The sequence below is a fragment of the Cicer arietinum genome, chromosome 2 (assembly GCF_000331145.2).
Source record: "Cicer arietinum cultivar CDC Frontier isolate Library 1 chromosome 2, Cicar.CDCFrontier_v2.0, whole genome shotgun sequence".
Classification (NCBI taxonomy): domain Eukaryota; kingdom Viridiplantae; phylum Streptophyta; class Magnoliopsida; order Fabales; family Fabaceae; genus Cicer; species Cicer arietinum.
The window spans coordinates 45,082,594-45,093,707 of record NC_021161.2 but is presented as its reverse complement, the minus strand read 5'-3'; the positions used below and the strand labels follow the sequence as shown (position 1 = coordinate 45,093,707).

At 27.8% G+C, this 11,114-nt stretch overlaps 1 protein-coding gene across 1 annotated transcript; it reads left to right on the top strand.

Moving 5' to 3' along the window:
* The first annotated feature begins 8,954 nt into the window (after positions 1 to 8,954).
* Positions 8,955 to 9,653, top strand: LOC101495977 (pectinesterase 4-like). Its single transcript, XM_027331199.2, has one exon. It carries the CDS (start codon positions 8,955 to 8,957, stop codon positions 9,651 to 9,653), a length of 699 nt encoding a protein of 232 aa, XP_027187000.2.
* The last annotated feature ends 1,461 nt before the right edge of the window (positions 9,654 to 11,114 follow it).

The window sequence follows — 11,114 nt, the reverse complement described above, 5'->3', positions numbered from 1 at the left end:
TTATGCAATAGTATTAAATATATAACAATGGAAGTAAGATTGCTACAATTTGTACAATCATAGACAACTTAATTATGATTATGCAATATATTTCATTGTCATAACACAATTTTGTTAAATTTTTAATGTTTTCGAACATCAATTGTCATTTGGATATTTGTAGACAATTTTCACAATTTTGAACTTCTTGATCTCTTAGTAGTATACGCTGACAAATAATTAATTCTGTCACTAACTTTTATCTCCGAACTCAACCTCTAATGTGTCGATATTTTACAACATATTAATTAATAAAATAATTTGAGAGATGAAAGAAAAACTAGTAAATAACTTGTGTTCATCAACTAGTAAAATAGTTTGGGAGATTTTACAACTTGTGTTCATCAAGATGGAATTATGACCAAACTAGTAAATAACAATGATACATAGATACACACACATAGAGATTATCCAAAACACAATCAGTTGAGAGATGAAAGAAAAATTCGGAGATAATTCTGACAAAAAAACAAAGAACGACACTTTGCTTTCAGGTGTTTGAGAGTACTGTAATATGTGGTGTTCAATTAGAAGACTTTGGAGATAGAGTTAGTTTTGGGTGGTTAGTTTTCAGGTAGTTAGTTGTAACTACTTTGTTTCTTACTCAATACATCGTAAACAACTCGTATATAAGCCAAAACAAATGAAGAAAAATAGAGAGAACAAAATAGAAGCAAGTTGCAGTTTTTTATTTTGCAGAAAAACTAGCAGCAGAAAACTTCAAGAAAGTTGTAAACATTTTTATCTCATAATAATGATAATTCATGTCGGATTCAGACCCCCAGAAGTAAGAGTTCACCTATGAATTGGGTTAATAATTGTGTGCATTCATTTTAAAAGGCCTAAATTGTGTTTGGCAGAAAAAGGAGAATGTTCTTTGTTTTACGGTCTGGTCATTCTGCGTTTTTTCAGAAACCACTAATATTATTGGTTTAGTTATTGATCAATCTCCGTTTTATTTTCAATCAATCTTTGATCTGAAACGAAGAACATTTTTGGTTTATTGACTGATCGATTTCTAGTTTTTAACAACAACTGGTATCAAGAGCACGGGAGTATTTGATTCAAAGAAAAGATGGCATCCACAAAGTATGTACTTGAAATATTCGATGGAAAGAATGATTTTGGGTTGTGGCGTCTCAATATGAAAGAGTCATTGGTTAATAAAGGTTTGGCATAAGCACTAGGAAGAAAGAAAGATATGGCATCCACACTACCTGAAAAGGAGAAGAAGGATATCATGAAGAAGGCTTATAGTGCTTTAATCTTGAGTCTTGGGGACAAGGTTCTGAGGGATGTGTCAAAGGAGAACTCTACATAAGGTATTTGGCTTAAATTAAAACTTTTATACATGACAAAATCATTAGGAGTCACGTGTACTTAAAACAAAACACATATACTTTTAAGATGCAACATGTGGGGTCAATTGAATATCATATGGATGAGTTTATTAAGATTGTATTAGATCTTGAAAATATTGATGTAAAATTGGATGATGAGGATCAGGCCCTGTTGGTGATAAATTCATTTCCAACTCTCTTGAAAATTTGTGTGATGCACTTCTTTATTGTAGAGATTCTTTGTCAGTAGAAGAAGTACAAGTTGCACTAATCTCCAAATAATTGAAGAGGAAGTCAGATGGAAAAGAAGAAAACAGTGGTAATGGATTATTTGTTAAGGCCAAGGAACAGAAGAAGAATAAAAAACAAAAGAATAAGTTCAAGAATAAAGAAAATGACAAGTCTAAAATGAAATGTTTCATATGCAAGAAAGAAGGGCATTTCAAGAAAGAATTCCCATATTGGAAAGGAAAGAAATGATTAAATAGTGATGATGATTGTGGAAATGCATCTATAGCCTCTGAAGGATCTGAAAGCACGTAAGTTCTTATGGAAAATTCAACTGAAATCATGGATGATGACTAATGGCTTGACTCAGGGTTTTCATTTCACATGACCTTGAATAGAGATTGGATTCTTGACGGCTAAGAAACTGATGGAGGCTAGGTGATCATAGGGAACAAATCATCCTGCAAGATAGTTGGAATTGGTTCAATCAAGCTGAAGCTGGAAGATGGAACCATGAAGATATTGTCAAATATTAGACATGTTCCAGAGCTGGAGAGGAAATTAATTTCTCTAGGAATGCTGGAAGAAGCTGGTTGTTCATACAAAGCAGAGAAAGGTACTCTAAAAATCATAAAAGGATCGTGGTAATCATGAATGGAACAAGGGATCATGACATCTATCTTCTCAATGGTCCAATAGTGACAAGAATGACAGCAATGGCTGTCCAAGCATCAAGCCAAGCCAACATGTGGCATCAAAGACTGGGAAATGTAAGTCTAAAAGGAATGCAAGTTCTAGACAGACAAGGAATGTTAGGTGGGAATAAGATTAGTGAGCTTGAATTTTGTGAGCATTGTGTGTATGGAAAGATGCATAGGATCAAGTTCTCTACAGGGAAACATTTCTCAAAAGGAATTATGGAATATGTTTACAGCGATCTATGGGGCCCTGCAAAGATTGCTTCACATTGAGGTAACAAGTACTTCATTACATTTATTGATGATTATAGAAGAAAATTATTGATTTATTTGTTGAAAAGTAAGGATGAAGCATTCAAAATGGTTGAAAACACAACTGATAAGAGGATTAAGACCTTAAGGACAGACAATGGTCTTGAATTTTGTAGTGAGAAGTTCACTAGTTTCTGCAAAACTCATGCCGTGAACAGGCATAGAACAGTAAGACACACACCTCAACAAAATGGCCTTGTTGAAAGGATGAACAGAACCCTGCTTAAAATAATGAGATGCATCATGTCTAATGCAGGAAAGTCTGCACAATTTTGGGGAGAAGTTGCCCATACAACATGTTATTTGATAAATTTGACTCCTTAAATGACAATTGAACTCAAAACTCCTCAAGAGATGTGGACTGGACATGCTGCTAATTACAATCATCTAAAGGTATTTTGGTTTGCTGCATACTCTCATGTAAATGAAGGAAAACTAGTTCATCGAGCCAAGAATGGGTACTTTGTTGGATATCCTAGTGATGTAAAAGGTTATAGGATATGGTATCCTGAAAGTAGGAAATGTATCAATAGTAGAGATGTTAAATTTCATAGGGATGACCTATACAAGTCTTTAACCAAGGGTGCTAATGAAAATTCATATCAAACTGAAGCTGAAAGGTTTGATCTTGAGGTGGAGCAAGCTGCAGAAAAGGAGAAAGATCAAAATGAGAAAGATCAATAAAAACCAAGAACGTTCTTGGTTTTAGAACAACAACAGGCTCAACAAGACAAGATTGATGCAAACCCAACAGAACATGTTATGTTTCCATAACAGAATTGGATGATCATAACCTTATTAGGGACAGAGATAGAAGGAAATCAAAACCCACTCAAAACTCACCTCTTTCGTTGTTTGTGTTTGATTGGCTTGTCCATGCGTTTGTGAAATAGCAGTTGTTACACATTAATGAGTCTCGAAGTTCAAATTTGAGAGGAACCCCGCAGTGATACTCGCAGTGATACTAAGAATAAGGGTTGTAATTTGTATTTTACGTATTTAATTTAAAACGACTTTTGTATGAAAACCATATAAGTACTAGTAAGTTTTTAGAATTAAATCAAGTAATCATACTTAAATCAAGCTTATTAAGATTGTCCTATGGAGTAAAGAAGTTTAAAGTGTTCCTTTCGATTGTTGAGAAACGTGATATCATAAATTAAAAATAAAAGTTTTTATTTTCTTAGAAACAAATTTTTATTTATCCGCTGTATATTTTATAGAAATATGATATAAATTATTATATATATATATTATTTTGGGGTTTATGGTGTTACATTGACTATTATATATTGACTTGACTTCATGTATAATGTTATTATTTTTTTGAGAAGATAATACGTACTTATTATTATGTCTTGGTCATTTATTATTTATTATTAATTAATAAATTATAATTACTCCAATAATATTTAGTTTTTTGAGGGAACTATCACTTTTATTCTCAAGTTTTCTCTATGTCTCTCTCTCATTTTTTTTATAACTATTTTGGAAAATAAATTTTTAAAATTGTTCTGTACACTTGTTTTATTATTTCAACCCCCTATTTTTTGGTATGAATCTAAAATACAATATTTATTTTATGGTTTCTTGCTAGGTGTTGTTTACACATTACGATTAATTATTTCTTGTACTAATTAATTGTAAGGATGTGTTGACCGTAAAATTTTATAACTTTTTATAGAGAGTGGATAAGTTTTTGTGCTATGATGTTGAGTGTAGACAATTAGTTTTGTAAGAACTTGACTAGTGCTTGTCCTTCTTTTAATATTTTTTGAAGAAAGTTTTTTCCTATTAATATATTTCTTGCTTATAAATAAAATGGTTTAGTTTCTTTTTCATATTTACATATTTATTTGTTATAATTTAATTTAAAATAAAGATTAATTATTTTTTAAATGTTAACAAACATATTTTAAATCAATTATGTATTATTTTGTTTCAAAAGCAAAAAAATATAATATTTGTTTGTGAAAAATCCACTTAATATTTTGTATGCCGGAACATATGAAAGTATTAGATTGTCGATAAAGAAGAAACACGTTAAAAATGATGTCGTAATTGTGGTAATCAAGTGTTAACTTCTAAGTTCATAAAAAAAGTCCTATATAACTTTCAATTAGTAATTTAATTGTTAGACATTTTTTTTTTGTTCTACATCACACTATTAGCTATAAAAAAAGTGTACTATAATTTATTGTCTGACAATTGAAATTTTAATTAACTTCTCTTATTTAGTATCACTGTATTATTTTAGCATCAGGGTTGCATCAGGGTCAATCTAAGATATAGGGAGACCTGTGAATTATAATATGAGATATTTTAAATGTCTATAATAGTATTATAGTAAAATTATTAAATTTTTTTATAAAAATAAAATTAAAAAATTTTAAATAAAAAACCATTTTTATATTAATATTTTCTGTTGTCAAAGTAAAATTAACTCCAGTCACAAAATGAATTTTCTTAAATAAAATAATAAAGGACGCCATCAACAATTTCTAGCTTAATTTCTTAAAAAGCAAAAAAAAATTAAGATGATTAGAAATTATTATCTCTTTAATTTTATTCTTCTTCTCTCTATCGTCCAACAATCTAATATTGATGGACTTAATAATCATTGGTCAAACTATATGGAGTCCCTATGGACCTCTCCCATCCAATACCTCTCCTTATGGAGCAACCAATGAAGAGAGAAATAAGTCAAGTTAATTAAGAGTGAGAATAGATTCTTTACCTTTAGAATGAGATCAGCATAAAAAAAGTGGAAAAGACTTATCTTTATCATTTTGGTGCACATAGTATATCCATTTTTTTCACATATATCTCAAATATAATTAATGGCATGTGTTATTTTTGGTTTAGAAAACTTTATCAACAAAAGACAAAATTTATTACCAAGAGAAATTCAACGTACATTTTTTTACAAGCATTATAAGTTATAATTAGGGGACTAGAAGGATATCTAGATACCAAAATAAGAATACATTTTTCAATTTGGTTGACTATAAACTATGAAGATTAAAATGTTATTTATTTTTTTTTTATATAAAAATATTTACTATAAATTTTCTTTAATTAATTATTTTATATATGTTTTAAAATTATTTGTAGCAAAAATAATATGTCGAAGTGTGCCGATCACAATCTGTCAATGTTTCATCCCATATTCTTTATATATAAAAACACCTTTTTGCTTGCTATGTTTAAATTTAAAAAAAAAAGACATACAAGGGTTTGGAGTTGATATCAATATTAACAAGAAGTTAGCTTTTCATTCATATTACCATTTTCTTAAAATTAAAATCCACAAATGCACACTAATTTATAAATCTGGAAAAATAATTAACCTTTAAATGTTAGCCATTGATTTACAAAACTTACCTATATGAATTATTATGTGAAAACTTGTTGTAAGTTGGATATTTATTTTTAAATATAAAAACACAATATATATGATCTGTATTTTTAATTACTAGATATGTGTCTAAATAGTCTATGGGCCACAATATGAGTATAAAACAATATACATCTAATTTATAAAGGTGTTAAAGATTCTATCAAAGATAGGAAATTGATAAAGACATATATAGGAAATAGGTAGAAAAATATAATCTAATGTTATTATTTTAAAAATATTTATGATTAATTAAAGTGGTACTAATAGTTATTATATTTTATAATTGTTTTAAAGATATTTAAATTTTATTCTTTTGAGTTATAAAATTAAGCTATCTTTAATAAAAATAGAAAAATTAAACCAACTCTCAAATATTATTAATTAATTAACCAACTCTCAAATACAAATCTACTACTTAACAAATATATAAAAAAGCCAAAGTATCAACTTACCAACTCTTTTACTTTTATGAACTCTTTTACACGGTTGTCAAACTAGAAAGTTTCCTTTCACATATTAAGTGAGCAAATACTCAATTCTAGTAAAATAAAGAGCATGCAATAGTATATAAATATATTTTTTTTACAAAGCAAGCAATAGTAGCTAAATATGAATAAACTAGTTAATAATAGTGAGATAGCTTAAGAAAGTTCCAAATGTTAAAAAATGAATGTATATAAGTAAAAAGTGTGTGTAATTGGTGGAGGATTTCCTGTGGTCCAAAACAAATGTTTCACATGCTTGGAGAGATTTTGGATTTGATTGATTGTATTTATGTCTTTGGGCATACCATTGTATATATCTCATGAGTTGGATTGCAATTGTATTCATGTTATATTTAACTCTCTACAAAATCAGCGATATATTTAAAAGATAGATTATATTTCTTTCTTTTTCATCGTTGAAATTATTTATCTTCTTAACAACAGAAGAATAATTTAAAAAAATATGTACATTATTACTTTTTAAGAGTGACAATAATTTTAAGCTAACAGTGCTCCTTAATATAATATTTTTAAGGGCATATCTAATATGGACTGCTAATAAAATAGTCTATTAATTATACAAACCTCTATTAATATAAACAAACAATATTTTAGAAAAGTGTCCCAAACATATTTGGAATTTATTATAGGAAGGTAAATTTCATCCAATATTCTTTATATAGACAAACACTAATCTAAGAAGTCTTTTAGCCTGATAATCTAATAAAATAGTCTATTAATTATACGGATTTCTATTAATTATTATTAATAAAAATTAAAGAATAAATATAACATCAATTAAAAAAAACAAAATTTATTTCTAGACTGAGACCATATTAGACAAATTTTATTTTAAATAAGAAAATTTTAGATAAATATTTCGATGGAAGAAATATATTAACTATCCAAAGCATAGTTGTCTATCTAATATAGACAAATAATATTTTAGAAAAGTGTCCCAATCATATTTGGAATTTATTATAGGAAGGTAATTTTCATCCAATATTCTTTATATAGACAAACACTAATCTAATAAATCTTTTAGCCTGATAATTGTCTTCAAAGGTGTCCAAAAATATTTTGGAATTTATTATAGGCAGGTTAATTTTTCTAGTCCCTCACCCTACGCTATGCTGGTTTGTATAGAAGTATGGAAAGTTAGAGATGCATGTTGAGAGAGGTTAAATTAAGGTACACATAATGAAATGAAGAAAAAGGCAAAGGAGATTGATATAAATGGATCAATTATGAGAGTGATATAAAACAAAGAGGAAAAACCATTTCAAATTAAACTCTTGCACTATACAAATTAAACTCTTGCTTAATCTCACTCTACTTTTCCTATCCTTCTACTCTCCAATTGGACTTGATTTCAACAACACTCAACTTGATCCTTTCATAACTCTATTTACCTTGCTTATTATCATATATTATTATAATTTGCATGGGACCACCATAACTCTTTAACACTCAACTTGATCCTTTCATAACTCTATTTACCTTGCTTATTATCATATATTATTATAATTTGCATCGGACCACCATAACTCTTTCATTTTTTAATTGGTTATTTTACACATTCACACACATATATATATATATATAATATCGAATTAACTTATTTGATTAACCATAAGAGAAGTCAAAGACATTTCAAGTAGTTTTTTATTTCTTTTCATTTCTACATATCTTATATATTTTATATTATGTTTAATTAATAACAATAAATATAATTCTCTAATTAACATAATTTTTATGTTTGTTTATATTTATTTATTATCAAAATAGACAACTAATAAAGAAATGACAAATATCTTATTAAAGAAATGATAAATATATTTTATTTTCTCTCTTACCCTAAAAGAATGCAGTTTTATACTTTTACTATATAAAAGTAAGCATGCAATTATTACAACTTTCAAGTATTACTATTCTTTTGGTTCAAAATGATTTTTTTTACTTGTTGTCATGAATCCCAAAAATATAATGATTCAATCATAGTTATTATTAAAAAACAAGTAGCCAATTTTAATCTTATTTTGTTTTCACTTTCTCTTTGGAACCTAATATTTCAATTAACAATCTAGGTAGGACAACCCATTGGTGACATGCATTTCCAAGTCACCTAGGTAAAAAACTCTATGTGAATAGTATAGTATTCATGCATGATATTGATAGTAATTGCCATTGTCTTAACCAAGATACATAACCAAATTTAGTCAAAATCGGATTCATTTCATACATTGATGGATAATGGCAATGCTAATGCAAAAGAAAGCACTAATAGTAGGATTCTAACTTCACACTTAATAGCAAAACAAGTTTTATACGTTTGCTATATAAATGTAAGCATGCCATTATTACAACTTTCAAGTATTATTATTCTTTGGGTTCAAAATGAATTTTTTTTACTTGTTGTCATGAAGCCCAAAAATATGATGACTTCATTGCCATGTCAATTGCATTTGAGAATAAAGCTGGTCCAAAAGCTCAACAAGCAGTAGCAGTACGTGTTGAAGGTCAACGCTCAGTATTCTTCCGGTGTGCATTTCTTGGTTATCAAGACACATTGTACGCAAATAGGGGTGTTCAATTCTACCGTAACTGTGAGATTTATGGAACCATTGATTTTATCTTTGGTATGGGTACTACCTTGATCCAGAACTCTAAGATCTTGGTAAGGAAGCCCATTCAAGGACAACAAAACATTGTGGTTGCAGATGGCTCATCCAACAAGTTCATGCACACTGGAATAGTTCTCCAAAACTGCTCCATAATACCAGACATTGAGCTATATCCTTATCGGTATACAGTGAAGACTTACTTGGCAAGGCCATGGAAGGCTTTTTCAAGGGCAATCTTCATTAACAATTACTTTGATGATTTTATTCAACGAGAAGGATATATGATATGGTCAATTAATGAAACAAACACTGCAAATTCTTACTTCGCTGAGTTTGGCAATGTTGGACCCGGTGCCAATGCTACGTCAAGAGTTAAATGGGCAAAAGGTGTCATAAACAAAGATGAAGTTGTTAGATTCACTGCTGAAATTACAAAAGATGAAGCTGTTAGATTTACTGCTGAACCATGGCTTAATGCTAGCACTTGGTTGCCTTTCACTAGCGTGCCATACAATAAAGGATTGTAGGTTTATGATATTGTCTTTGTTTCATTTCAACTACAATACATTGTAATTTGATAATAACTATAATTGTTATAAATAATATTATGTATCAATCGAATCCTTAATTATCAAAGAAAAAAACAATCTACAATTAATATTATTTCTATATAGACTAGAACTAGAATCCATGCGATGCACAAAAATTACATATTGAATTAATACAAAGTAAAGTTACATATATAACATAAGAATGCTCCAAAGTTTTTATTAAAAAATATTAAACTTTAATATATACAAGACGTGCGCCTGTATATGCAAAAAATAAATTGCCATACAAATCTATAAAAAAAATAACGTAGCAATAGAAGTTATAAGTGCAATAAAAAAAGCATAAAAATCATATAAAATAGACATAAAATCATATAGTAAACTATTTGATATTTTAAAATACTTCTTTATAAAACTACATTTCATGTAATATTTGAATCTTGATCACTTGTGTGATGATAAACTGAGTTTTGTTGCATAATTTATCAGTTTGATCTATATTCATAAATAACATGACCGGTACCCCCACTTTTAACCTCAATACAAGATTTGGAAGACTAAATACGTTAGAATTGTCATTGAGAAACACGTTGTTTTTGTTTCTAGATTAATTTTAATATGATACTTATTTTATTTATATTTAATCAACTTATAAAATTTGTCCTAATTTTGTCATTACTATTATATCATTGATGTTGATAAATACACAAACAATATCCTTAAGTTTTTATTGAAGTAGTGAAGTTCGACATCACGTAACCTCGCAATTTGTTTGTGCAAGTTTATTGTGGACTCTAAAAAAATAATTTTGTTATTTAAACATTTAGATATTTTTAAGAAAAGGAAAAGTGTTTCTATATTATTATTTTTATTTTCAATTTATAAAAAAACTATAATAAATAGATAAAATTTTTAAAATTAATTAATTTTTTTATATAAAAAGTATAACAATTGAACAGTAAGTAATGCTTTAGGATAAATTAAATTTTCTTAGGCTTTCGCTTAAGGTTTGTCTAATAGCAAGATTTTTGAAGTGTTTATAGATAGACTCAACGAGGCTATTATGGTGTATATGAACTTAACTCCAATGTTATTCATCTTTTATAATCATTGAAATTATCTTATTAAAGTGAGTATTTGGATTTATTTTGTGAGAAATAAATGTAATAATTAAAATATAAATTGATTTTGATTAATTTTTTTAACATATTTAAAATTTCCCACAAGAGAAATTTCCTAATATGAAATATAAACTTGAAACATAAATTTAGAGCTTTCATAAATAAATTAAAAATAATTTTAATTTCAAATTTATTGTTCATTACCTTGACATATTCAAATATAAATTACGTTACATTTAATTCACTTTGCATAAAAATTAATTTGCATCCATTAAAACCAAGCAATCTTACATTTTAAAGGAACAATTGCATGACA